Source organism: Macaca mulatta, chromosome 16 (assembly GCF_049350105.2).
Source record: "Macaca mulatta isolate MMU2019108-1 chromosome 16, T2T-MMU8v2.0, whole genome shotgun sequence".
In the NCBI taxonomy this organism is placed as follows: Eukaryota; Metazoa; Chordata; class Mammalia; order Primates; family Cercopithecidae; genus Macaca; species Macaca mulatta.
The window spans coordinates 68,354,268-68,382,068 of record NC_133421.1 but is presented as its reverse complement, the minus strand read 5'-3'; the positions used below and the strand labels follow the sequence as shown (position 1 = coordinate 68,382,068).

The 27,801-nt window shown below is 52.7% G+C and overlaps 3 protein-coding genes and 1 pseudogene across 14 annotated transcripts; 3 read left to right on the top strand and 1 right to left on the bottom strand.

The window, feature by feature from the left end:
* The first annotated feature begins 834 nt into the window (after nucleotides 1–834).
* On the top strand, nucleotides 835–3,417 carry LOC144335757 (uncharacterized). Its single transcript, XM_077972027.1, has 2 exons — nucleotides 835–887; nucleotides 1,563–3,417. Exon 2 carries the CDS (start codon nucleotides 1,633–1,635, stop codon nucleotides 2,671–2,673), a length of 1,041 nt encoding a protein of 346 aa, XP_077828153.1. The 5' UTR covers nucleotides 835–887; nucleotides 1,563–1,632; the 3' UTR covers nucleotides 2,674–3,417.
* Nucleotides 1,079–1,278, top strand: LOC114673360 (small nucleolar RNA U3; annotated as a pseudogene).
* TMEM101 (transmembrane protein 101) lies at nucleotides 3,088–15,359 on the top strand. Of its 5 annotated transcripts, none has more exons than XM_077969315.1 (5): nucleotides 3,088–3,264; nucleotides 11,398–11,574; nucleotides 12,030–12,210; nucleotides 13,408–13,554; nucleotides 14,325–15,359. In XM_077969315.1, exons 3-5 carry the CDS (start codon nucleotides 12,067–12,069, stop codon nucleotides 14,631–14,633), a joined length of 600 nt encoding a protein of 199 aa, XP_077825441.1. In that variant the 5' UTR covers nucleotides 3,088–3,264; nucleotides 11,398–11,574; nucleotides 12,030–12,066; the 3' UTR covers nucleotides 14,634–15,359.
* A 2,334-nt stretch (nucleotides 15,360–17,693) lies between these two features.
* On the bottom strand, nucleotides 17,694–27,203 carry NAGS (N-acetylglutamate synthase). 8 transcript variants are annotated; one of them, XM_077971985.1, is made up of 9 exons: nucleotides 27,089–27,184; nucleotides 21,658–22,177; nucleotides 21,246–21,341; nucleotides 20,835–21,109; nucleotides 20,509–20,722; nucleotides 20,041–20,221; nucleotides 19,256–19,427; nucleotides 18,977–19,159; nucleotides 17,694–18,310 (listed from the first exon to the last, which is right to left on the bottom strand). In XM_077971985.1, exons 2-9 carry the CDS (start codon nucleotides 22,081–22,083, stop codon nucleotides 18,157–18,159), a joined length of 1,701 nt encoding a protein of 566 aa, XP_077828111.1. In that variant the 5' UTR covers nucleotides 22,084–22,177; nucleotides 27,089–27,184; the 3' UTR covers nucleotides 17,694–18,156. The 8 variants fall into 8 exon arrangements, with proteins under 8 accessions (XP_077828111.1, XP_077828114.1, XP_077828115.1 ...); XM_077971988.1 differs by lacking the exon at nucleotides 21,246–21,341 and having other exon boundaries at nucleotides 19,090–19,159; nucleotides 27,089–27,203; XM_077971989.1 differs by lacking the exon at nucleotides 27,089–27,184 and having other exon boundaries at nucleotides 21,658–22,222.
* Nucleotides 27,204–27,801: the final 598 nt, after the last annotated feature.

Below are 27,801 nucleotides of genomic sequence, written 5' to 3'. Positions count from 1 at the left end.
CAAAACCCCATCTCTACAAAAAATACAAAAATTAGCTGGGCTTGCTGGCACATACCTGTAGTCCCAGCTACTCAGGAGGCTGAGGTGGGAGGATCACCTGAGCCTGGGAGGTTGAGACTGTGGTGGCCTGTGATTGCACCACTGCACTTCAGCCTAGGGACAGAGTGAGATCTTGTCTCAAAAAAAAAAAAAAAAAGAGTTCCTTTCCTCAGTTGAGGATTAAATGAAGCCTTTAATGAGATGCCTGGCCCTTCTGTGTGGCCATTACTATTCTCTTAAGAGTTCACTGGGCAGGGCTAGTGAGCACACTGGGAAACCTGGACAGGAGGTTTGGGCTCCTAGAGCAAGGCAGAGGTACTAGGCACAAATACTGTGTTCTGGGAGATGCTGGGCACAACTCAAATGCCAGGATGAAGTGTTTTGACCTTTGGCCTAGTGAGAAGAAAAAGCATTCCCTTCCTTTATGCCTAGACAAGACCTGGGTGAATTATAGATGATGGCAGATTTCTCAGGCAGGCAGTATAGAATGAAGGAGGAGACACCTGACTCCTACCCGAACTGAGGGAGGGCCCTTGGGCCTCAAGCTGCCATTCTCACAATACAGAGCAGGTTGTGGGTCTCCAGAAGGAAGTGAGGAAAGAGGCTGGGGGCGAGCCCTGCTTCCCTGGATGCAAGGCCATAAGGTGGGGATTTCCTAAGCCTGTCCCACATGCTCACCCCTGGGACTGTGGCTTCCCTGAGAGCTGGTCCTGCTGCTGCTCATAAGGGCAGGACTTTGGCAGGAGGCCAGACAGGCAGGCAACTAGAGCCCAGATTCTTTCCACTGCCATTTCTGGGCTGGGGCTGCACTCAGGTGCACTCGGGTGCAGGTGCTGCCAGGAACACAGGTGAGTGCATTGGACTTTCACGGCCTGAGGCCCTATCCTCAGTGCCTAGACAGGGCCAGGATCTTGTTGATGCTCTGACCTCTGGCAGAACGGGAGCTCCAGAAATGTTGGCTGCTTGAGAGCAATTGAATGCATGTTTGGGGGCCGGGGAAGGCAGAGTTTCTCCTGGGTCCCTCTAGACAGTCAGTGAGAAGCCTGTACTCTCAGGGATCATTGCTGTAGTTACGAGATAAGCTTCTCTAAACATGCAGAGCAGTAGTAACTATGAGGAGGCACAGTCTCTCCTGACCGTGACTCTGGCTGTTGGTGTGGCTTTGCTGCAGCTGCCGTGTGCCACTGATGATCCTGCTCCTCTTCCTTCAGGAAACTGGGAGAGAACAGCCTGAGTGGGGGTGAAAGTCAGTGAGCTGCAGTGTGGGATGGGAGGAAGGAGGTACAGAGGATTACAGGCCATCTTCCCTGATTGCTCCTCATCCAGCAGGAAGAAGGAATGAGAGGTGGTTAAGGGAGGAGGATCCGAATGCTGGGGTCGCAGGCCAAGAGGACTCTTGCCAGAAGCTTAGGTCACACTTAAAATCATGGGAGATAGAGACAGGGTGTCTTTGAGACGATGTTTGGGCACCCAGCAAATGGTGAGACCCCTGAATGGCATCTACTTGTGTTTTTCTCCCCTAGCATCATTGTGCTTGCCAGGGTCCCAGGCAGAGGAGTGAGGCCTGAAGGTCTCAGCAGCCATGAGTGCTTGATGCCATCCTCATCCCAGCCCTTCATGGAGCAAGGACGGGGTGGGTGTGGCCACACCTCCCTCACGATGGCTATAGTCATAGTGGTGGCATCAGTGTTTCTCACGAGTCTGGCGGCAGCATGCCCAATACCATGCACCTGCCCTATCTCAGGCAGCGTGGTGGACTGTGGGGGCCTCCACCTGCTCTGTCTCCCTTCCAGGCTGCCTGATGGAGTCTGGCTCCTGGAGCTGAGCCACAATAATCTCAGCCATCTGCCGGTTGGCACCTTCCAGGGCCTTTGGGGACTGCGGGTGTTGCTGCTTTCTCACAATATCCTGCGGGATCTGTCTGGTGGGGCCCTAGGGGGCCTGAGTTTCCTGGAGCAGCTGGACCTCAGCCACAACCAGCTGGCCTATCTGCCCCCAGACTTCTCGGCTACCCTGGGCTCTCTGCTCCGCCTGGACCTCTCTCACAACCTACTCACTTCCCTGGACCCCAGCAGCCTGTGGCGCCTGGGGAGCCTGGAGCAGCTCGACCTGAGCCACAACCAGCTGGCTGAACTGATCGCAGGGGTCTTTGGGGGCCTCTTCCGCCTACACTGGCTCTCGCTGGCTGGGAACCAGCTGCAGCGGGTGGAGGGTGCTGCCCTGGCGGTTATGCCAGGCTTGGAAGTCCTATCTCTAGCTGGGAATGACATCAGTGAGCTGGAGGCCGAGGCGTTTGCAACCTTAGGGGCACTGGGCCTTCTCTCCCTCGTGGGGAACCGACTGCAGCACCTGGAGTTCAAGGCAGTGGCAGGCATCCGGACAGCAGGCACGCGGCTGCTGTTGGCCGATAACCCCTGGACATGTGACTGTGACCTGCAGCGAGCCTTCGGAAAGCTGGGTCACCTGCGGCACTTGCGTGTGGTAGACCTGGGCAACCTGACCTGCACTGGGCCTGAAAGGCTGTCAGGAGCAGTGCTGAGTGGTGTGGAGGCCCAGCTTTGCGCCTGGCTGAGACTGCCACTGTGCTGGGCATCACGGGCGCTGTGCTGCTCATGGTGGCTGTGGCTGTGTTGATGGCTGAGCACAAGCGCAGGCAGGGCCCGGAAGAAGCCGGGGAGCTGGGGAGCTTTCTGGAGAGGTGAGGGGTGCTGCAGAGCAAGGTCAAGGCAGCTGGAGGAGGGAGAGCAGAGGAAGGTGTGAGAGAGGAAAAGGGAAGTTCCTCAGAAGTCTGTGGAGCTCAATTGTCTGTGGAAAAGTTGAGGAAACACTTTTCCTCAGTTGTCTGAGGAAAAGTTAAATATTAAATTTGAACTCAGTTGAACATGGACACAAACAATGGTCACGGAATGGGCTGTGTGAGCCCCTTGAGGCATTCATCCAGCACTGTTTCGGAGAAATCTCTATTTCAATCTATTCCTATATGTTAGTTATTGAAAAACAATAGACACTCGCAAAAACGAGTTGACCTTTTTGTGTTCCTTGAGCCTGGTCACAAAGGGCCCTCGTGACTGGAGCTCATGCCAAACAACTCGTTACAAAAAGAGCGAGGGTCCCAGACTGTGCCGAATCTTCATGAGACCTCTCCTCGTCTGTGCACGGACGAGTGGCTGACTCTGGAGCCCAGGCCATTGCTTCCCAGACTGGTGGTGAATCCTCCGTAGTCTGGTGAGTGTAAATGTATGTATCTCTTTTCCCTTCTCCCCTTCCCATTGCAATTTGCTTATTGTATCATTTGCTTATTATATTAATTTGCTTATATCATTCGCTGATTATATCTGCATTGCCATTTACATCGGATAAAGCTAGTTTACCCTTAAAGGTATTGTGTGTGTGTGCCTTTTCTTCTCCCCTCGTACATCTCTCACACGGAACATTTTTGGTGTCACGAACAGAATCTGAAAGAAACTGCAAGGACCAGGCTGGGAGCTCAGAGACTTCCCATATCCAGGGATGGGAACTCCCCCAGTTCTTCCCTGTGGCCATTGAGTTGTCCAAGGGAATTGGCCTTTGTGAAAATTGGGAATCTAAATTAGTGCAATTTGAACCTTTGTGTGTGAAGTGCTTCAGGGAATCCCAGTTGGTAAAAGGGACGCTGAGGGAATTTCCCTGCGTGGATGGTGCTTGCTTACTGCTTATAAGTTAATGTGCCAAGATAGGGACTAGCTGCTACAGGAGAAATGTAAGCTGGAAAAGGAAAATGCTAATCTGACTTCCAGACTGGTCTTGGCCCAATGCCAGGCCTATGTCTTCACTGATCAGGCTCAAAGCTATCAGCCTATTGATGAAAAAAGCATCTGTCTGAGTGGCCCAGTCAGTGTAAAACTGAAGCAGTCAGCCAGGGTTTGGAGCAGGTAAAAACCCAGCTCCTATCTCAAGGATGGAAAATTAATCCTAGTAAAATTCAAGGACCTGCACAAACTGTAAAATTCCTTGGCATCCTATGGAATAAGGGAAATAATCAATTTTACCAAAGGCTAAGGCTAGAATACTAGAATTTGCAACCCCTACTACTAAAAAGGAAGCCCAGAAATTGGCTTGTTTGGATTCTGGAAACGTCATATTCCCCATGTGGGTAACATTTTACAACCTCTGCATGCAGTCCTTAGAAAACGCTATGACTTTTCCCTGGGGAGAGAAAGAGACCATGGCTTTAGAACAAGCTAAACAAGCAGTGAAACTGGCACTAGATCTATGGCCCATACGGGATGGCCCAGTAGAACTGCAAGTAACTGTCCTAAATCAACATGCTAATTGGAGCCTTAGGCAGAAACAAGATGGGAAGATGGTATCTTTGGAGTTTTGGACCCGGAAGCTGCCAGAGGCCAGCAAAGCTTATATCCCTTTCAAGAGGCAATTGTTAGCTTGCTGTTAGGCTTTGCTGGAAACGGAGCACCTCTGCTTCAACCATGATGTCTTTATGATTATGACTTGGGTCATGAGTTTTCCCAAAACTCACCGGTTCTGATGAAGGAAGCTCTGCTGGGAGCAGCCAGCTGGCTGAATTGGTAGCCGTCCTCGAAGCTCTTCAGGAGGAGGCCAGAGGGATTTGTCACTTGTATACCAACTTTTGGTCAGTAGCAAACAGTCTCACTACTAGGATGCCCCAATGGCAACGAAACAAATGGTTAATTGGGAATAAAGAGGTTTGGGGAAAACAATACTGTGAAGATACCTGAATCCTGGAGCACACTACCATTATCACTGTTTGCCATGTTGGTGCTCATGCGTCTCTGCTTTCTCTTGACAGACTATTCAATCAGCAGGCAGATCAATAGGCCAAAATTTCCACCATAACTGCAAACTTGAATGCGGATGAATGGATTACAGCACGGTCAAGCCTTGCAATGAGAGGCATAGTAATGTATGGTGGTATAATTGATAGTGATTACTGGGGAGAGTCAAAGGTCATTTTATACAATACCACTCCAGATTCTTTTGCTATAAAACCGCAGATGCAGGTTGCTCAATTGTTAGTGGTACCTTGTCAACAATTAACCCCCGAGGAAATTTCTGCCCCAACAGAAACAACATATAGAATGGAGACTTCAGGTCCACCAGAGTGGGCAACTTAAATCCTGGAGCCAAAATATGGGTACAATGTCCATCAGATCCTGCCCCTAAGACTGGTGACCTTGTAGCTATTGGAGCCGAATATGAAGGCATAGTACAATTTCCTAAAGATGAAAAACCATATCATGTTCCCCTCCATTTTTGTTATTACAGAGAATAGCCTGTCTGCTAGTAATCAGCACCTGGGTCACCATGGCTGAGGCTGAGAATGAGTTCATCAACTGGGTAGCCACTGCCGCAACAGAAGCCAACTGCAGTCAGTGCTGGCTATGTGTCGGGTTGCCAGAGGCTGCTGGGAATGGGCTACCTTGGAGGATTGTCCCTGCTAACATTTCTGAATGGATATGCCAATACCAATGGGAGTGGGGTAACACTTGGTTTGGTTTTGTTTTGTTTTGCTTTTTTGAGCCGAAGCCTCTCTCTGCCGCCCAGGCTGGAGTGCAGTGGCACGATCTTGGCTCAGTGCAACCTCCACCTCCTGGGTTCAAGTGATTCTCCTGCCTCAGCCTCCCAAGTAGCTGGGACTATGGGCACACACCGCCACGCCCAGCTAACTTTTTGTATTTTCAGTACAGACGGGGTTTCACCGTGTTGCCCAGGCTGGTGTCAAACTCCTGAACTCAGGTGATCCGCCGGCCTCGGCCTCCCAAAGTGCTAGGATTGTAGGCATGAGCCACCGCGCCCGGCCCGGGATAACACTTGTAATCCAACCTGGACTTCTTTTAACCAAACAGTCCATTTTTGCCCAAGCCCAAACAAAACACAGCACCTTTGTTACTTAAATTACACATTACAGCGATACAATTATAGTAGAACTCTTCCTGTTCCCTGGGGGGCCCTCTAGGTATGTGAATCCTACAGGTGGTGATACCTGCCCCCACATTGGATGGGGAAACACACTTGTGGGTGGTCATTAATTCCATTCACCATCCGGGATAATATTCCCCTCCCCAGTAATCTAGATGCTTACAAACATTGCTGGTTACGAATGCGCCGGACTCTGTGGTGACGGTACCCTATCACAGTATTCTCCCCTGCCGCCGGTACAACCCTGCTTCAGCAACAAATTAAAATATTCAGCTTACATGTAGAAAAAGCTCTTAATGATAGTAGCATGGAACTTATGTTGTTATCAGATAAATGTGCTCAGCTGTGTACTGTCGTGTTGCAAAGTCAAATGGCATCAGGTTTGCTTACCGCAGCCCAAGGAAAGGTTTGCCCCTTACCGCATACTGAATGTTACGTGTACATCCCTGAAATTCTCAAAATATGACTCTCCTTGCAAAGCCATGGGGGGTGTGGTTTTTATTTATTATGCTTTTTTTTTTTGAGATGGGATCTCGCTCTGCCACCCAGGCTGGAGTGCAGTGGCATGATCTTGGCTCACTGCAACCTCTGCCTCCGAGATTTACGCCATTCTCCTGCCTCAGCTTCCTAAGTAGTTTGGACTACAGGCGCATACCACCACGCCCAGCTAATTTTTTGTACTTTTAGTAGAGATGGGGTTTTGCCGTGTTAGCCAGGATGGTCTTGATCTCCTGACGTTGTGATCTGCCCACCTCGGTCTCCCAAAGTGCTGGGATTACAGGCGTAAGCCACTGCGCCTGGCTAATTATGCTTTTCATTCTCCTGTGCTTACCCTGTATCTGTAATCTATATCAACTGTGCCTTCCCTATGTATCCCTAGGAGTATTTTCCTATAATTGAGTATCAAATTGAGGCCGAATGTGGAGGAAAAGTTAAATATTAAATTTGAACTCAGTTGAACATGGACACAAACAATGGTCACCAAGTCCCGGAACGGGTTGTGTGAGCTCCTCGAGGCATTCATCCAGCGCTGTTTCGGAGAAATCTCTATTTCAATCTATTCCGATATGTCAGTTATTGAAAAACAACAGACAATCACAAAAACAAGTTGATCTTTTTATGTTCCTTGAGCCTGGTCACAAAGGGCCCTCGTGCCTGGACCTCATGCCAAACAACTCATTACAAAAGAGCTAGGGTCCTAGACTGTGCTGAAGCTTCATGAGACCTCTCCTCGTCTGTGCACGGATGAGTGGCCGACTCGAGGTCATTCACTTCCCAGTCTGGTAGCGAATCCTCCATAGTCTGGTGAGTGTAACTATATATATATCTGTTTTCCCTTCTCCCCTTCCCACTGCAACTTGCTTATTATATCATTTGCTTACTATATCTGCATTGACATTTATGTGGGATAAAGCTTCTTTACCCTTAAAGGTATTGTATGTGTGCCTTTTCTTCTCCCCACGTGTCTCCCGCACAGAACACCAGGCAGGGGTAGGAGTAACTGAGGGTGGGGGGACCACAGGAACAAATGGCTGTGTTCATTTCTCAGGGGCCAGGCCACCCACCCATCCCCCTCTTCTGGCCTGATAGGATGCCAGCATCTGTCCCAGCCCTAGAAATGAGGATTTGGCCCCAGGTCCTTCCCTTCTCAGTATCCCTCTGGAAAAAGGAAAGAGCAGGAAAAGGTAGAGAGGGACTTCAGCCCAGAGAAGGGGCGCAGTGGGTAACAAGGCAAGCTTCCTCAATCCAATCTTCCCCTCCCCCTCACACAAATCCCTGGCCACTGCTGCTGGAGACTTGATTGGAAACTGCTTGCTAAGGTTATGATGGGAGGGTGGGGCATTGTGCCTATAGGGACAACCCAGGCAGACTCCTAGGACTATTTTATGGACATGTTGTACACATCCTGTACTGGTCCTCCTCAACACTTTAGGGCTGTACACCTCGGCCATCTGAAACACGGAGAGGTGAGGAGACTGGAAGAATAAAACCAATTAGAAAGTTGATTTTGTACTATGTGCCTGTATTGTGGTAAAGGAAATTTGTTTTGTATGGTTGTCACTGGTGGGCAGAGACAGACAAAATTACCTTTAACTCAGACTTTTTCTCATTCCCCTTGCCTAGAGACCTCCTCACCCTCCAACATACATGTATACAATCTCATTCCCTAGGTCTTTGCATCTATGTATTCCTCTCTCGTGTTCTTTTACTTTTTAGAGATGGGGTCTTGCTTTGTCACCCAGGGTGGAGTGCAATAGTGCACTCATAGCTCACTGCAGCCTCAAATTCCTCGAGGAATCCTCTTGCCTCAGCCTCCTGAGTAGCTGGATTACAGATGAGAGCCACCGTGCTTGGCTTCTCATGGTCTTTCTGATTTACCCAGACCTTATCCTAGTGACTGTGTTTATTTATGAGACAGAGTCTTGCTCTGTCATCCAGGCTGGAGTGCAGTGGTACGAACTCGACTCACTGCAACCACCTTCTCCCGGGCTCAAGCGATCCTCCTCTCAGCCTCCTGAATAGCTGGGATCACAGGCTCCCGCCACCACGCCCAGCTAATTTTTAGTAGAGATGGGGTTTTCCCATGTTGGCCAGGCTTGTCTCGAACTCCTGGCCTCAAGTGATCCACCCGTGCCTCTGCCTCCCAAAGTTCTGGGATTATAGGTGTGAGCCACCATGCCAGACCCTAGTGACTGATTTAAAATGAAATGTGAAAAGAGGTTTTATTGTCCACCTGGCTGGTTGGGGATTTTTTTTTTTTTTTTTGAGACAGAGTTTCACTCTTGTTGCCCAGAATGGAGTGGAATGGCGCGAATTTGGCTCACTCCAACCTCCGCCTCCTGGATTCAATCAATTCTCCTGCCTCTCAGCCTCCCAAGTAGCTGGGATTACACGTGCCTCCCACCATGCCTAGCTTTTTTTTTTTTTTTGAGATAGAGTCTCACCTTGTTGCCCAGGCTGGAATGCAGTAGCACAATCTCGGCTCACTGCAACCTCTGCCTCCTGGGTTCAAGCGATTCTCCTGCCTCAGCCTCCTGAGTAGCTGGGATTACAGGCATGCGCCACCGCACCTGGCTTTTTTTTTTTTTTTTTTTTTAAGATGAGTCTCGCTCTGTTGCCCAGGCTGGAGGGCAGTGGCACGATCTTGGCTCACTGCAAGTTCCGCCTCCCTGCCTATTCACCTGCCTCAGCCTCCCAAGTAGCTGGGACTACAGGCACCTGCCACCAAGCCCGGCTAATTTTTTTGTATTTTTAGTACAGATGGGGTTTCACCATGTTAGCCAGGATGGTCTCGATCTCCTGACCTCATGATCCTCACCTCCCAAAGTGCTGGGATTATAGGCGTAAGCCACCGCGCCCGGCCTAATTTTTTTGTATCTTTAGTAGAGATGGGTTTTCACCATGTTGGCCATGCTGGTCTCGAACTCGTGACCTCAGGTGATCCACCGTACCCTAGGTCTCCCAAAGTGCTGGGATAATAGGCGTGAGCCAACACACCCTACCTGGTGGCAATTTTTTTTTTTTGAGACAGAGTTTCGATCTATTTCCCAGGCTGGAGTGCAGTGGCGCTATCTCAGCTCACTGCAAGCTCTGCCGCCCGGATTCACACCATTCTCCTGCCTCAGCCTCCTGAGTAGCTGGGACTACAGGCGCCCGTAGTAGCTGGGATTACAGCCATCACGTCTGGCTAATTTTTGTATTTTTAGTAGAGACAGGGTTTCACTATCTTGGCCAGGCTGGTCTTGAACTCCTGACCTTGTGATCCACCTGCCTCGGCCTCTTAAAGTGCTGGGATCACAGGCGTGAACCACCGTGCCCATTCCAACACCTTTTCATCTATCTGTACAACACATATTTCCTGAGGGCATCCTGTATACTAGACCCTGAGGTTGTACAGATGGTTCCCAGCATTGGAGTTTTCAACTTTACATTGGTGCGAAAGCAGATCTGCATTCAGTGGAAACTGTATTTCTCTTGCAATGCTGGGCAGTGTCAGCGAGCCACAGCTTCCAGTCAGCCACACATTTTCAACTTACAGTATTTTCAACCTATGATGGGTTTATCAGGATATAACTCTATCACAAGTCAAGGAGCATCTGTAAATAGTAAACAGAAACCCAGGCACTGTGTTTGTCCTTATGGAGCTCACAATCTAGTGGGGGAATATTGTCAATAAAAGAATCACAAATACATTGGCTGGGTGCAGTGGCTCACGCCTATAACCCCAGCACTTTGGGAGGATGAGGCGGATGGATCGCTTGAGGTTAGGAGTTCGAGACCAGCCTGGTCAACATGGTGAAACCCTGTCTCCACTAAAAATAAAAATTAGTCAGGTGTGGTTGCGGGTGCCAGTAATCCCAGCTACTTGGGAGGCTGAGGCAGGAGAATCACTTGAACCTGAGAGGTGTAGGCTGTAGTGAGCCAAGATCGCACCACTGCACTCCAGCCTGGGTGACAGAGTGAGACCCTGTCGCAAAAATGGAAAAAAGCGTATATATATATGTATAATTGTCACCGTGCCAAGTGATTCAAAGGAAGGTAGCTGATGTTATGAGAACATATAAACGGGTGGGGGGTGGGAGAAGGGGCTGAGAACACACTGAAGGGGAATGCAGAGACCACCTGGATGTCCACTGCAATTAAACTGACAAAATATGACAATTTGGGCTACAGTGGGAGCATGGCAGCTGGAGAAATGGACTGACTTGAGATGTCCCAGATGTTCAGATCTCCCTTTTCTCTCAGGCGACAGGCAAAAGGCAAAACCCAAAGAGGTGACTTTGAGCCAGGAGGACACCCTACTTTGCACTTAACAGAAACGGGGATTTCCTCTGGTGCGTTATGTGTACCATTTATTGAACCGCTACCATGTACTAGGACCGACCTTGTCACATTTAAAGTTCACAACTCTGGGCCAGCGCACTGGCTCACGCCTGTAATCCCAGCACTTTGTAATCCCCGCCCCCGAGGGGGGCGGATCACGAGGTCAGGAAATTGAGACCATCCTGGCTAACACGGTGAAACTCCATCTCTACTAAAACTACAAAAAATTGGCCGGGGCGTGGTGGCACGCGCCGAGTAGTTCCAGCTACTCGGGAGGCTGAGGCAGGAGAATCGCTTGAACCCGGGATGCGGAGATTACAGTGAGCCGGGATCGCACCATTGCACTCCAGCCTAGGCGACAGAGACTCCGTCTCAAAAACAAAACAAAACAAAGAAAGAAGTTCAACTCTGAGGTAGGTGTCATTATCCCCATTTCATGATGCGTCTCATAAAGTTTAGGTGATGTGCCCAAAATCACACCGGGTTGGAATTAGGGTTAGTGCCCTGATCGGGCTGCAGTCAAAGACCAGTTTGCTTTAATACATCAAACTACGGTCCAAGACTTCTGCTTTCTGTTCCTAGTTTTCAATTTTGCAGGGACAAAGATGGGCCCTGAAGGCTCCATGAGCAGACGAAAATGTTGGACTTCGCAACTAGATCACCTTAGGTCCGGAACTACAGAGCGATATCGTTGTTTCCGGGAGGAAAAAAAAAGAAAAAGCGCTTAACCCGGAAGCTGCGTGTCCCATCCCCGCGCTGGCCTCTCTGACTGGGGTGAGGCCGCAGCGGACTGCCCTTTCCCAAGATGGCGTCGAAGATAGGTTCGAGACGGTGGATGTTGCAGCTGATCATGCAGTTGGGTTCGGTGCTGCTCACACGCTGCCCCTTTTGGGGCTGCTTCAGCCAGCTCATGCTCTACGCTGAGAGGGCTGAGGCACGCCGGTGAGCAGGCCTACGCAGCCGCTAAACGCGGCAGGGGGCAGTGATGTGGGAAAGAAATTGGGGGCTAGAAGTCCGGACCCTTGGATTGGGAGGAACTGGGACGAACTGGGACCTCCCTGGGAGGGGTTCTGGTCTGCGTGTCGGGCCAAATCTGGTAGGGCAGTCCTGTCCTTGGGAGGGGAGTCTGGTTTGGGGGAGCAGTGGAGCCTGTGGGAACTCAAGGGGTCTCAAATTTCTTCCCCCACCCCTTCATTCTGTCCTCGTTGCTTCCCCACTCCCGGTCGCAGGAAGCCCGACATCCCAGTGCCTTACCTGTATTTCGACATGGGGGCGGCCGTGCTGTGCGCTAGTTTCATGTCTTTTGGCGTGAAGCGGCGCTGGTTCGCGCTGGGGGCCGCACTCCAATTGGCCATTAGCACCTACGCCGCCTACATCGGGGGCTACGTCCACTACGGGGAATGGCTGAAGGTGAGCGCCTCGACCCCAAAAGGGGCGTCCCTCTGGGTGACGGGGAATCAGAGGCCAATGCCCAGGGCTGTTGGTGGGAGATGAATGGTGCTGGCCAGGTGCACAGTGTGAAGCCTGGGAGGTTCGAACCCCTAGGCTTATGGAGATTACAGAGCGCAGAAATGGATCTAAGAGACCACACAAACTTCCTCTTCAAAGTGTGGAAACTGAGGTCCAGAGATGGGAACCAGACTTTCCCAAAGCCACACCACAATTAGGATACCGGTGGGACCAGAACCCCAGTCACCTGGTTCCCAGAATCTTTTAAACTGTTTAGTAATTTCAGACTCATGGGGTACAAAGGACCTTGGAGAGTACCTAGTTTTCAGAAAATAATTTTATGAAAATGTAATTACTCTTAGTATAGCATTTAAGCCAGAACCTGTGCCAGGCCCTGCAGACTTGGAAATAAGGTTGGACAAAGGCACTTTGAGGAAGAGACTGTCAGACCCTTAGGGGAGGCAGATGTGTGAACAGCTACAGGGCAGCAAGATCAATGTTTTTGTGGGATAGATCCCATGCCACGTAGAATAAAGAACACCAAGATTAGAGTCTACAGATCTGAGAGTGAGGAAGGGAGAAACACATTGTGTTTGGGTTCTGCCACTTACTGGCAGGTAGGACCTGCCAGTTTTCTTTTTTGTTGTTGTTTTTTGAGATGGAGTCTCGCTCCGTAGCCCAGGCTGGAGTGCAGTGGCGCGATTTTGGCTCACTGCAACCTCTGCCTCGCAGGTTCAAGCGATTCTCCTGCCTCAGTCTTCCAAGTAGCTGGGACTACAGGCGCCCTTCACCACACCCAACTAATTTTTGTATTTTTAGTAAAGACAGGGTTTCCTCATGTTGGCCAGGCTGGTCTCAAACTCCTGACCTTAGGGTGATCCACCTGCCTCGGCCTCCCAAAGTGCTGGGATTACAGGCGGGAGCCACCACGCCCGGCCACACCTGACAGTTTTCTTGACCCTCTGGGCCTCAGTTTCTACTTCTATATATATATAAAAAGAATGATCTGTCTGTTGCATCTGCCCACCAAGCTTGGAAATGTAAGAGGGTTCATCAGATGGAATGGGATGTGTAGAGATGGGTGGTTCTACACTCTGGGAAGCCAGGAGAGATGTGGCTGCTGCAGTTCTTGACTGGAGTCCCCTTGCCCCGGCCTAGGTCCGTATGTACTCGCGCACAGTTGCCATCATCGGCGGCTTTCTTGTGTTGGCCAGCGGTGCTGGGGAGCTGTACCGTCGGAAACCTCGCAGCCGCTCCCTGCAGTCCACCGGCCAGGTGTTCCTGGGTATCTACCTCATCTGTGTGGTATGTTGGGGACTGTTGGTTGGAGGTGCCTGGCTAGGAGTGAACTGTGAGTCCAGGCATGGCAGAACCCCAGAAGGTAGACACAGAACGAGGCCTTGTATGCAGTTCCTGACGGCCTGGCTCCCTGAGAATTGTCCCGGCCAGCTTCTAGGCCTCAGGGCCCTCCAAATGCCTGTTGAGAAGCCCTTCCTCCAACAGTGTTGCCATGAGGTAGACTGGCCATTAAATTCCAACCCTGAGAGCCAGGAGAACAAGATGGTGTGATTCTCTCATGGCTCCAGGCCCCAAAGGACTAGAAGGGGATAAAGGAGAGGTTTGGTGGGAGTCAGGCCCCAGCTGGGACTCTGCCTCCTAGAGCTGATGAGAGCTCCAGGGTAGCCACTTATGGTTCTCCCTGGTGCTAGAGGAGGCCAGGATGGATGGGGACATGGACAGGCCCCAAGCTACTTGGTCTCATCTTAATTACTGAGTATATCTCATATACAGCTGTCTGTGTGAGCTCCCATATTCAGAGGTGGGAGCTCCGGTCTGACTGTGGAAATACACTTCCTTCATAGCCCCTAGGGTGAGGGGAGACATAGACCCTAACCTCCTTGGGCTCCATAGTCTGAGGGGGAGACAAAGGCCCTGCTTTCAGAGGTTCCCCAGTCCAAGAGGGGAGTCAGAAGCCCATTTGCAGGGTCTCATTTTCAGGTGCCATCTCAGGGGTGGTTTTCCCCAGACAGGCTTCTGAGCCTGTTGGAGAGTCTTAGAGGATGGTATGTCTCCAGGCCTACTCACTGCAGCACAGCAAGGAGGACCGGCTGGCGTATCTGAACCATCTCCCAGGAGGGGAGCTGATGATCCAGCTGTTCTTCGTGCTGTATGGCGTCCTGGCCCTGGCCTTTCTGTCAGGCTACTACGTGACCCTCGCTGCCCAGATCCTGGCTGTACTGCTGCCCCCTGTCATGCTGCTCATTGATGGCAATGTTGCTTACTGGCACAACACACGGCGTGTTGAGTTCTGGAACCAGATGAAGCTCCTTGGAGAGAGTGTGGGCATCTTCGGAACTGCTGTCATCCTGGCCACTGATGGCTGAGTTTTATGGCAAGAGGCTGAGATGGGCACAGGGAGCCACTGAGGGTCACCCTGCCTTCCTCCTCGCTGGCCCAGTTGCTGTTTATTTATGCTTTTTGGTCCGTTTGATCTTTTGCTTTTTTAAAATTGTTTTTTTGCAGTTAAGAGGCAGCTCATTTGTCCAAATTTCTGGGCTTAGCGCTTGGGAGGGCAGGAGCCCTGGCACTGATGCCGTACAGGTTTTTTTCCTGTTAGGAGAGCTGAGGCCAGCTGCCCCCTGGATCTCCTGTCCCTGAGAAGGGAGTATGGCAGGGCTGGGATGCGGCTACTGAGAGTGGGAGATAGGGGGAAGGAAGATGTAAATTGGAAGTGAGCAAATGTGAAAAATTCCTGTTTGAACCTGGCAGATGCAGTTAGGCTCTGCAGTGCTGTTCAGAGACTGAGAGTGAGTGTGTGTTGACACATGTGGATCAGGCCCAGGAGGGGCACAGGAGCTGAGCACTACAGAAGTCACATGGGTCCTCAGGGCATGTTAGGGGCAGAAACAGTACCGGCTCTCTGTCACTCACCTTGCGAGCGGAGCAGGCCCTGGTCTGCTCTGGGCTGTGCAGGGGTGGAACAGGCAGTGACCAGCTTTGCCCTTCCTGCTGTCTCTGTTTCTAGCTCCATGGTTGGCCTGGTGGGGGTGGAGTTCCCTGCCAAACACCAGACCACACAGTCCTCCAAAAATAAACATTTTATATAGACATTTGGTTTTGCTTTTTCTGTTCTCCCCAACAGGGCACTTTGCCATTGGCTGGGATTGATCTTGGGTTTCTTGAAACACCAGATCTGGTTAAGCCCCACCTTGGGCCTCCTGTGATCTTTCCCCTGTTCCAAGATTTCCCACAGTTCTTTGGCTCTCTCTCTTTTTTTTTTTTTTTTTTTTTAATTTTTCACTTCTTTGTTTTTTAGAGACGAAGTCTCACTTTGGTGTCCAGGCTGGTTTCAGACTCCTTGGCTCAATCAATTTTTGTTGTCCAGGCTGGTTTCAAACTCCTTGGCTCAATCGATTCTTCAGCCTCAGCCGCAGCCTCCCAAAGTGCTGGGACTACAGGCGGGAGCCACTGTGCCCAATGGCGCTCTTTTTCAAGAATCTCAAAATCTTCACTGTACTATATGCTTTCGATCCCTCACCTCAATCCCTCTTGTTGTAGGTTGTCTTTTTCTCCCCATTTGGAGCCGATTCTTATGAAGACATCTTTGGTGAGAGCTGCTAGAGGGAGAGAACTGTGAAGTGTCCACTGTGAAGTAGAATATTTTACATTTTACACATGAAGGAAATGGAGGCTCAGAGAGGGTAAGCAGTTTTGGTCAAGCCACAGAGCAAATCCAGCCCACAGAGCTGGATTCCAGGTCAAGTCTATCTAATGGCCAGGTCCAGATATGTACTCAATGTGACCCCTCTCCTGAGGGGAGACAGAGTCCACCCTATTCCAGCCCCTACTGTGCCATGATGGTCTCTCTGTTGACCTTCTCCCTTTGTTTTTTTTTTGTTGTTGTTTGTTTTTGAGATGGAGTCTTGCTCTGTCGCCCAGGCTGGAGTGCAGTGGTGTGATCTCTGCTCACTGCGAGCTCTGCCTTCCGGGTTCATGCCATTCTCCTGCCTCAGCCTCCCGAGTAGCTTGGACTACAGTTTGGTTTTTTTTTTTTTTTGAGACATAGTCTCGCTCTGTTACCCAAGCTGGAGTGCAGTGGTGGCATGATCTCGGCTTACTGCAACCTCCGCCTTTCGGGTTCAAGTGATTCTCCTGCCTCAGTCTCCCAAGTAGCTGGGATTATAGGTGCCTGCCACCATGCCTGGCGAATTTTTGTATTTTTTAGTAGAGACAGGGTTTCACCACATTGACCAGGCTGGTTTCAAAGTCCTGACCTCATTATCCTCCCGCCTTGGCCTCCCAAAGTGCTGAGATTACAGGGGCGAGCCACTGCACCCGGCGACCTTCTCCCTTCTGGTCTATGTGCGTCTGCCAGAAAGTCACCCCAGCAGTAGCTGGTCTGGTGCCTGGTACATCATGGAGCTTCAAAAATGTCCAGTGAAACCCCTGGGCTTTGGATTTCTGCCCATCTAGTCCTGTAGAGACTGGACACAACTGCTAGCAGGGCCTAGGGGAAAAGGTCCAAGTTTGAGCTTTTAAGCCAAAGTCTTTTTGTTTTTTGTTTTTTTTTTTGAGGATGGAGTCTTTCTCTGTCACCAGGCTGGAGTGCAGTGGCACGATCTCAGCTCACTGCAACCTCTGCCTCCTGGGTTCAAGCAATTCTTCTGCCTCAGCCTCCCGAGTAGCTGGGACTACAGGTGCGTGCCTCCATGCCCGGGTAATTTTTTGTATTTTCAGTAGAGACAGGGGTTCACCATATTAGCCAGGATGGTCTTGATCTCCTGACCTCGTGATCCGCCTGCCTCAGCCTCCCAAAGTGCTGGGATTACAGGCGTGAGCCACCACACCCGGCCCACCAAAGCCATCTTTTAAGTTCTCTGGGCTCTTGCAGGTAAATGGTCTGCCACGGATGTCTGGTTCTGGCTGTGAGCACAGCCTAGAAAGGGAGTTATGGGTGGAGGCACCCACAGGGAAGGGGAGCTGGTGCTACTGTGGCCTGGTCTGTGGAAGAGAAGATGCTTCCTAACCTCTGGGAGGGAGACGGTGGCAGCATTCATCATAGAAGTCCTCTACTCCCTCCAAGAGTCCTCTGATTTCCCAGCCCTCAAGATCTTACTCCCAGCCTGCAATCCTAGCACTTTGGGAGACCAAGGAGGGAGGATTGCTTGAGCCCAGGAGTTTGAGACCAGCCTTGGCAACATAGTGAGACCTCATCTCCAACAACAACAAAAAAGCCAGGTGTGGCAGTGCGTGCCTGTGGTACCAGCCTACTTAGGAGGCTGACGTGGGAGGACTGCTTGAGCCTGGGAGGTCGAGGCTGCAGTGAGCTGTGATTGCACCACTGTACTCCAGCCTTAGTAAAAGAGCAAGACCCTGTCTTAAAAAAAAAAATCTTGCTCCCATGGGGTCACTTCTAATTTTCTTTCAAGTGTGAGCTGACTCTCAGACAAGTATTTGCATTTTAATCAAGGCCTCCTGAAAAACTGCAAAACCCAAAAGAATTAAAATGAATGGTACAATATCACGCAGGCAGGGGTGTTATTTTGGGTAAGGGAGCCTCAAAACATAGCACAGAGGCACAGAAACTGGCCCACCCTTAGGGTTAGTCCTGAGTAGAGCCCGGGAAGGCATCTTCCCCTCCCCTAATCCCCAGGTTGAAAATTGAAGGCCATTTGCTTGTGGCTTTGGAGCGAGTCAAGTTGGGGTCCTAGACTGGCCCCCCTCTTTCCTGTGCTTGTCCCACTTCAGCGCCTCCTCTGGGCAGAGCTGGGGCAGCTTTCTCCTTTGCAGATCACTCAGCCAACAAGCCCCATCCAGCCTGTGGCTGGCTGCCTGGGGTCATCCCCAGCTGGCATGGCTTTTGGTCCACCCTGGCCATTCCAGGGCCTGTAGGGTCCATGGTGAAGGTCAGCTGCCTGGGTCAGAAGCTGGCTTGCGAAAGGAGTCTGGAAGTCCCTTGGCATGGTTGACCAACTCATAGGAGTCCCGGATATCAGCTAGGCCGAACCAGAAGAAGATCCACTGCTTGTTGGAGAAGCTGCCATCACTGTGTTTGAAGTACCTGGGTGTGGGGAGGGTGATGCAGGAAAGTTTTTAGGGCAAGGCCAGTGTTCATTACTCACTGGTTGTCTTCAAAGAACATTGATTGAGGACCTACTGCATGCTGGGCACCCAGCTAGGTCCTGCTATGTGTTATCTCATTTTATCTTCACAGCAGAGGCCTGAGCCTGGCATTTTTCAGCTCACAGAGAAGCAGCTAAGGCTCAGAGAAGTTAGGTACCTTGCCAGGCACACACAGTAAGGGAGCGGGTGCCTTGCTCTCCACACTGCCTTGGCTGCTCAGCAAAGAGGAGGGTTCTTGCTCACTTCCTAGTGCTCACAGAGCAGGGTGTAGGGGTGAGGGGGTAGTTACTGAAGGAGAGAGGAGGGTTGTTCCACTGGAGGCACCTCAAGCCTCCAATAGACCCTGAAGGGTTAGGATTCCTCAGGCCCCTGTGAGAGGCGGGCTGCGTGGGGGTTAGGAGGTGTCACATGCTTCCAGGAAAGGAGTGTTAAGCGTGCTCTAACTCGGGAAATCTCAGGCTTTCTGTGAGGTCTGCCCCTGGGAGGTAGTGAAAGGGAGACCAGTGGACGAAGAGGAAGCCCAGCCTTCCTGGCATGGTTCGCAAGGGCTGGAGAGGAGAGGGAAGTAGGGGCCCAGCCCTGAGCTGGGAGTGGCGGGACCTACCAGGGATTGATGGGGTTGGTGACCCGGGAGCGCCAGAAAAGCGTCTGCAGGTCCCGCCTCAGGCACTCCCACAGCATCTGCCCGGAGCCTTGGCCCTGGCGGCTGGAGCTCACCACAAATTTGTCCAGGTACGGGGTGCCCCCCAGGACGGGCTCCATGGTCAGAATGGCGGCAGCGTTGTACCTGGCGCAGCGGGAGAGCGGCAGGCTGGGACCTCTCCTTGGTCCGAAGCTGCCCGACTGCCTTCCAGACCCTGCCCTCTGGGGTCCGCAGGCTCACCCCTCGGAGACGTAGATGGAGTGCAGCCGCGGGCGCAGCGAGGCCAGGTAGTCGTCCCTGAGCTTCTTGCCGAAGCTGGCGTTGACCAGGTCCACTAGACGGCCCTGGTCCAGCTCGTCCAGCCTGCGCACCCGTAGCATTCGCTCGGCGTTCTTGAACAGGGTCCCGGACCCTGGAGGAGGATGGGAAGGGGCTCGTCTGGCTGGAGAGCCGTTTGCGCAGCCTGGTGGGGGCCGCAGGTAGGACACAGGCTGGTGGGACAATTTCTGTCTTTGGGAGACCTCCACAGTGAAATGATTTCAGTGGTCTGCATAGATTTTTCTGTGATTTTCATTAAAGGAGATGCTTTTCTCAGGTAGAGATCGTGCCCCAAGCTCCTCCTGTCGCCTGGAGCCCTACCCACTTACCTTAGTCCTCCCTCTCTCCTTGAAGTCTGTCTCCCGCCGCTGACCCGGCCCACCCACCTAAGCCCCGCCCATCTCATGGTCGAACCCCTCCCTCGTGGTCCCGCCCCTCCTGGCCCCGCCCACCGGACCCTTCCTCCCCGCCCCCGCCAGTCCTGCCCATTCCTTTAATTCCTTTGGAGTTCCCTTCCAGTAAGCTGGGTCTCCTCCTCTCTCACCTCCCCTGGGCGGCGGCAGCAGCAGGAGCCAATGCTGTGACAATCCCCGCCCCCTCTACGGTCCCTGTACAGGAGGAGAAGCCGCTCCTCCTGCCCGCAGACACCCAGCCCCGGCCAGTGCTCACTCCCGGGACCCAGTCCCCTGCCCGCCCGCCGCCCTCACCCTTGTTGCTGAAGAGCTCAGTGAGCAGAGTGCTAGCGGCGGTGATGACGGCTGAGGAGTGGTGGGGCAGGCGGCTGAGCACGTCCACGATGAGCCGCATCTGCTGCCGTTCTTTTGTGCTCACCCACTCGGCGTTGCTCACCAGGTCCAGGTCGGCGGGCAGGTTCACGTTACTCAGGACCTGTGTCCGGAGCCAGCGGGTGAGCCTGGCCCACGGCCAGCACGGACTGCGCCCCTGCTCCCACGGACCTCTCTTTTCTCTTACCCCTTTATCCTTCCGCTGGGAGTCCTTGGCTGGGGAGGGCGCAGATCTAGGCACCCGGGGCCGAACTCCTCCCCTATACTCCCTTAGGCTTTTCTACCCACCCGGCTTGCTAGTGAGTCTGCGGCCCGTCGGGGAGAAGTGCGAGGGGCGCAAGAGAAGATCCAGATCGCCGGGGTGGGCGATGGGGAAAGAAAGGGCCGCACCTTCTGACTGCTGTCGCGCAGGCCGCCTGTGTTATTGAGGAAAATGATTTTGGTGGGCCGCAGCGCCTTGGCCAGCGACGCGGTCACCTCCAGGGAGTCGAGAAGCACGGAGCGGCGCGCGGCCGTCTCCCCGATGGGGCACAGGATGGGGATGCTGCCCGACTCCAGGCACCACTGCAGCAGGTCTGTCTCCACCGAGACGATGCCGCCGTAGCTGTGGGCCAGACGTGGTGCTCGAGAGGGCCCCCTCCAGGCCTGCTGGACGGGGCAGGGCGGGCGGAGTAGCGCGCTCTGAGGACGCCTGGGCGGGCAGGGCGGGCACTAACCTGGCATGGGGAGCCGGCTCGGCAGCGCCTAGCACGGACCCGCCGCCAAAAAAAGGCACAGCAGTGGCGGCGTTGTGTCGAAGCGCGTCCACCAGCACCTTGCAGCTCTCAGCCAGCTGCGCCTTGGCCTCCCAGAAGGAAAGACAGCCCGAGGGCGCCGTTGGGGCGGGCAGCCCCAAGACCACCAGCGGCTTCATGTCCATGCGCTGCAAGAAGGCCAGGGCGAAGGCCAGACTGGATACGCCCTGCTGGCACTTGAGTACCTCCTCGTCCACCTGCGGAGGAGTGGGCTTTCAAGGAGTGTGACACGGCCCTGAGCCGCTGGCTCCCACAGCCTGGCCTGCAGGGCCGGCTCGGTGACCCTACGCTTCCAGAAGCTGTCAGAACCCACTTCTTGCCACTGGTGCTCACCTGCTCCGCCCTTTGCCCCGTTGGGTCTTGCCACTCCCTTGTCTCACGCTGGGGTACCTCCCGCCCTTCTCCCTGCGACCTTGGACTCCGGGACACCTTTGGGGGAGGGGCAATGCAGGCGGCTTCTGTCCAGGTCCTTCTGAACCCCTAACTGCGCCCTTGTTGGGGGCCTTCTTCAGAGCATCACACCTGGCGGGTGGGGGCCCCCCAGGATCCTCACTCGGGCTGGGCGCGAGGCTTCCGGAGGAGCTTATGGCCTCACCCATTCCCGGCGGCGCTGGTCTGGGCTCTGCCGGGCTCCTTCCCGCTTTCGCTGCGCAGAGCCCGCAGCCTATCCTACCATGCCTGAAGACAGGTGGCCACACAACCCCATCCCCTCGCTGTGTCACGGCCCACGCCGGGCTCCGCTCACCTCGATGACGGCGAAGGGCTTGTCAGCGGAGTGGTGGCAGGTTTGGAACTGCGTGAGCCAGTGGCGCGCCTCCCCGGGGCTGGCCCCGCACTGGTTCAGGAAGGCCTGGATGTCCCGCTGCACCAGCGAGCGGCCCGAGGGAGGCTCAGGGGGCTCGTGGGGCACCAGGGGCGTGGGACTCGGCACCCACGACGGCTCCTCGGGGACAGGCGACTGGGAGACGTCTTCCGCGCCCGCGTACTCCTCCGGCGGGGGCTGGGGCTGCGACCAGGCGGTGCTGAGCCGGCGCCCCGGGCTGGTGCCCCTCGCCGCCCGTCGCCGTGCGCCACAGCTCAGCCTCCGGGATCCCCCAGTGCCTCCCCGGCCGCTCAGCCTCGGGGCCACAGCAGCTGCCCGCAGAACCGCGGCCATCAGCGCCGTCGCCATGACGACAACCAACTCTTGCCCGCCCAAGAGTGGCAGTCTGTCTGGAGCGTCTGGCACTGAGGGGCTCTTAACTTGCCGTTGGGCGGGGCTGGACCTGGTAGGGCGGGGTCCGGACAGGGGACTAGGAGTCTCCTCTGGTTGCGTTTGAGGAGGGTCAGGCCATGGGTCAGGGGGCGGGGCCACTAGGCTCCCCCGCCCCTGGAGGAACTGAACCCACTATCGGTCATGGGGCCGAGACTAAATGTGGCAGGTTGTCTTTAATCTGCTGCCAAGGTAGGTTCCAGGGGCGGCTTTGGGAGTCTGCAGGGCCTTGGATGATTGGCATTCTGACCCGAGAATAAGGGACTGCAGGTGGCTTTGAGCACAGGGCTCGGCAGGGGTCTGGAAGGAGGCAGCTGGAAAGAGTAGAAGGGGGACAGTGGGACGGCGGGGGGCGGGTGGTGCTGGCCTTGTCTGTCCTGTTTGCTGAGCTCAAAGAAGATCCTCATGAATGACCATGAGGTTACCAGGGTTTGCCAAACTCCAGTCACTGGGTACCAGCTTGAGGAATTCTATTATATCCTCAAAACACCCCTCAAAACTTATAATACTTTAGTGTTAAAGTATTTTAATAGTGTTAAATTTTTTTTAGTGTTAAAGTTTTTCTTTATCAAATATCATCTCTGGTAAAAATAAAATAAAATGGAATTTTTCATTTTGTTTTTGAGATAGGGTCTCACTCTGTTGCCCAGGCTGGAGTACAGTGGCACAATCATAGCTTACTGCAGCCTCCACCTCCCAGGTTCAAATGATCCTCCTGCCTCAGCCTCCCGAGTAGCTGGGACCACAAATGCACACCACCATGCCCAGCTAATTAAAAAAATACTTTTTTTTGAAGAGATGGGTTTTCACCATGTTGCCCAGGCTGTTCTCGAACTCCTGAGCTCAAGCAGTCCTCCCACTTCTGCCTCCCAAGGTGCTGGGATTACAGGTGTGAGCCACCTCACTCAACCTCTTTAACCTTTTTAAACTTAAAATTTATCCATATTAGGTCTGTAACTAGGCCAGTATCACTTGCCATAAGCAGAATGCCTTAAGAATCAAGTGAGGAGGTGGGTGGGTCATTTGAGGTCAGAAGTTCAAGACTATCCTGGCCAACATGGTGAAACCCCATCTCTACTAAAAATACAAAAATTAGCCGGGCAGTAGTGACATGTGCCTGTAATCCCAGCTACTCAGGAGGCTAAGGCCAGAGAATCATTTGAGCCTGGGAGGAGGAGATTGCGGTGAACTGAGATTGTGCCACTGTACTCCAGTCTGGGTGACAGAGTGAGACCCTGTCTCAAAAAAAAAAAAAAAAAAAAAAAAAAAAAAAAAAAAAGAAAGAAAAGAAAGAAAAAGAATCAAGTGAGAGGAAAACAATGTTATTACATTCCATTACATTGCAGCTGCATAGCTTGCCTGCTTTCTTGGTAACATGGAAGGTTAGCAGGTGCCATGTGTTAAAGATACCTAGCACCAAGCAGAGCCTTCCTTGTGGTAGAGGAATAGCTAACACATGTCAAACGCCAGGCACTATGCAAAGCACTTCACAAATAGTCATTCATTTAATCCTCTCAATGACTCCAGGATAGCTATTATCATTATTCCCATTTTACAGATGAGAAAATAGAGGTACAGAAATATGTGAGGGTCAGGGTCACTCAGCTCACAAGCTGTGGAGCTGGTCTAGGAAGCAGTTCTGCTCCAGATCCATGCTCTTAAGCAAATTTTGGAAAGGACTTGAAAGGCTTGAAAACTTTCACAGGATATGATTCAATGTTACTTCATACTGTGTCTGTGTGCTGGGCACCGTCAGCTGCGCACATCCTGCCCTTGGGTACACTCTGATCCAGTTGAACCCTCTGTTGTTATAGAGGGCGAAAGAGGACCCTCTGTTGTTGTAGAGGGGAGGTGACCTGGCCAAGGTCACACAACTTGTCAGTGGCATGGCCAGACCCTAAGCACCCTCAGTTCCCAGCCCTGCTCCTCCCTGCTTCCTTGCACGTGGTTTTGTCTCCCCATGCTGGAGTCCTGACACCTGGGGCTCTGCCTTTTGGAGAGCAGGGCTTGGGCTGCTTCCCTCCTGAGGATTCTCCAGGGGAGGCTGAGTGGGTGCACTCATCTGTTTCTGGGATCTTCCCCGAGTCCCCATCCCCTGCCCCGCCCCTCCACATACTGTCCCAGGTGGGAGACTCTGTAGTGGAAGGAGGGGCTGACATAGGACCTCCTCATTGAGTTCTTTGTTTTCCCACTTAGAAATCTTGGGTTCCAAGGCAAAGCGTGAAGCAATGGCGTGGAGGGGCTGCACCCCCTATCTGGTGGGGCCACCTCCAGGGCCTTCTTTCTCTTTTCTCTTTACTCTCAGGCCCCGCCACACACACACTTCTCAGAATCCACTGGAGGAGGAGGTCTTAGCCTCCAGGGGCATAATAGTTTTCCTCTCCAAACTCCTCCAACCCAAATGTGCTTCCCTTTCCCTAGGCTGCAAGGCCAGCTCTTCATCACAGCAGGCCACCCCCGCTGACCCCTCTCCACTCAGAATTCCTCCTTCTTGTCTCTGTCCTCTTTGACTCAGACTAGGGCTCCCTGAAGGCAGGACTGGTATCACCCTCAGACTGGGGGCTTCCTAGGGGTCCACCCAATTCAGTCCCTGCTGACTGAATCAGCTCCATTGCCCCTGAGCCTATGAGGTGGACACGGGCTGGGAAGCTGCTTCCCACTCCTTTGGGCTTCATCCCAGAGGGCCGTGTCCCCAGGCGGCCAATGGGGCCCAGAGATACCAGAGTAGATGATTAACTCCAGGCCCATTGACCCTGGGGCCACTCTGTCCCCTCCACCTCTCCTCTGGTTGGGGAACTGGCCCTGCTTTCTGGAGGAGAAGAGTGTAAGCATCTGGGGTCAGCACTCCTACCCAGCCCCACCCCTCTGAGTTGAAGGCCTACAGGACCATTGTTGATGTGTGGGTCCAGCTCACATTTTTCTTCCTCTAAAGCTGGGTGTTATTTTGTTAGAGCAGAGCCTGTTGTCATTGTGCCCAGGTTCAGGGCCCCAGCTTCTCACCAGGCTTGGGTCTTGGAGATCCTGAGAGCAGAGACACAACTTCTACCCGGAAGGGCCCTGAGCACAGGAGCCAGGTTTAAGCCCAAGGCTTTCCCTCCCGATACAGCCCTTCTTGGCCGCAACTCAGCCCAGCAGGGCGTGAATGTGACAGGAATCGGTCAGGGTAAGGGGCTGGGGTTGACATTTGACAGTACCATATCACAGCTCCTGAGGGGAGGCATACACACAAATATGCACAGTACACAAATATAGAGCCCCAGAGCATTGAGATGCAAACAGATAAACAGTGTGTAGACACACAGGTGTACAGAGACACAGTACACAAACTTGGAGACCCACGCCAGCCACAGTCACACGGACACTCATCTGCATGTAGAGAGATGCCTCCGTATACCATACAGTGTACTGAGGTACACAGATCCACTCACACATGTTTGGATACGGAATTGTGCACTCACATAGGCCGGGCGTGGTGGTTCATGCCTGTAATCCCAGCACTTTGGGAGGCCGAGGCGGGCGGATCACTTGAGGTCAGGAGTTTGAGACCAGCCTGGCCAACATAGCGAAGTCCTGTCTCTGCTAAAAAAATTACAAAAATTAGCCAGGTATGGTGGCTGGCACCTTTAATCCCAGCTACTTGGGAGACTGAACCTGGGAGGTGGAGGTTGCAGTGAGCCAAGATCGCGCCACTGCACTCCAGCCTGGGTGACAGAGCAAGACTCAGTCTCAGAAAAAAAAAAAAGTGCACACTTAGAGAGGCATTCTTAGTGACTGTGTCATATAGGAATACATGGACATAGACGTGGAAAGACACCAAGAACACACAAAAACACACCCAGCTGTGGCCATTGACAGATACAGGACACTTTGACACACCCAGGGTGGCACAGACCTCCTGACAGTGCCATCTGCCCTTATCTACAAAGGCACACAGATACACCCCGGCCCAACCAAAGGCAGATGCAGGGCAGTCCTCTGGCTTTGTCACACTCATGTGACAGAAATCTTGATCAAATCCACCTTCCATCTATCCTGTGCCTGCACCACACAGCTGAACATGTGTGATGGCTAGAGAAAGACATACAACCTCGACACCTGGTCTCAATTTAAATTTACAACCACAAGCTGCACGTGTAGTCCCAGCTACTCAGGAGGTGGAGGTGGGAGGATTGCTTGAGCCTGGGAGGTTGAGGCTGCAGTAGCTATGACCACGCCACTGCACTCCAGCCTGGGCAACAGAGTGAGGCCTTGGCTGTTCTTTTGTGTGTGTGTGTCTCAAAAAAAGAGAAGAAAAGAAAAGGGAAGCTCTCGGAAAACATAGGTGCCCATGTCTCTGCTCTCCACCTGTTAGTGTAGATGGACAGCCCAGGTGTCATCTAAAGCTAGTTCCTGCCCTGGTGCACAGGCCCCATCCCTTCTGTCCTCCTGAGCATTGCTCCAGGAAGTCTTCCCTTTGCTGCTCCATCATCAAAATTCCTACCAGCATATAAACAGTTATTTTCCATCTTAACAAAACTTCGTTTCTTTCTTTCTTTTTTTTTTTTTTTTGAGACGAAGTTTCACTCTTGTTGCCCAAGCTGGAGTGCAATGGCACGATCTCAGCTCACTGCAACCTCCGCCTCCTGGGTTCGAGCAATTCTTCTGCCTCATCTGCCTGAGTAGCTGGGATTACAGGTGTGTGCCACCATGCCTGGCTATTTTTTTGTATTTTTAGTAGAAACGGGGTTTCACCATGTTAGCCAGGCTGGTCTTGAACTCCTGACCTCAGGTGATCTGCCCACCTCAACCTCCCAGAGTGCTGGGATTACAGGCGTGAGCCACTGTGCCCCGCCCCTAACAAAACTTCTGACTTCACCTCCCCTGCCACCCCTCAACTCCACTCTGGGATCAACTAACTGTTGCCCCAGGTCTTTGCTCCTTTTACCTTCAAAATTCCTGGAAAAAGTGAACAAAGTTGCCGTCTCCAGGTCGTCCCTCTCGTTCTCCCTTAGGTGCAATCCACTTAGGCTATCTCCCCCACCCCTACCAGGGTCACTGTCAAGGTCACCGGTGACCACTGTATTGCTAAATCTAAGGGTCAATTCTCAGCCCTCCTCCCCCTAAGCCTATTGGCCACCTTTGCCTCCCTCCCTTCTCCTCCATACCCCCTTCGCTTGGCTTCAGGCTGCTCCTCCTCACACTCCCTTCCCAGTCCTCCTCTTTCTCCTACTCTCTTCCTGATGGAGAACCACAGGGCTCAGGCCTTGGTCCTTTTCTCTACTTTCTTTCTCTCGGGATCCTGTGTAGTTTTATGACTTAAATACCATCTCTAAGCTGATGACTGTCATGTTTTTAATTTCAGCCCAGACCATTCTTCTGAACTGCAGATCTGTGTCTCTAACTACCTACTCGACCCCTTGGACCTAATATAATAGACATGTAGTAGGCATCTCACATTCCAGGCATCTAAATCAGAGTGCTATTCCCCCATGCTGCGGCCAAATCTGCTTTACTCACATCTTCCCATCTCAGTTGATGGCAACTCAGTTTCCTGTTTTCTCAGAGCCAAAAATCTATGATCAGTTGGGCGTGGTGACTCATGCCTGTAATCCTGGCTACTCGGGAGGCTGAGGTAGGAGGATCTCTTGAGCCAGGGAG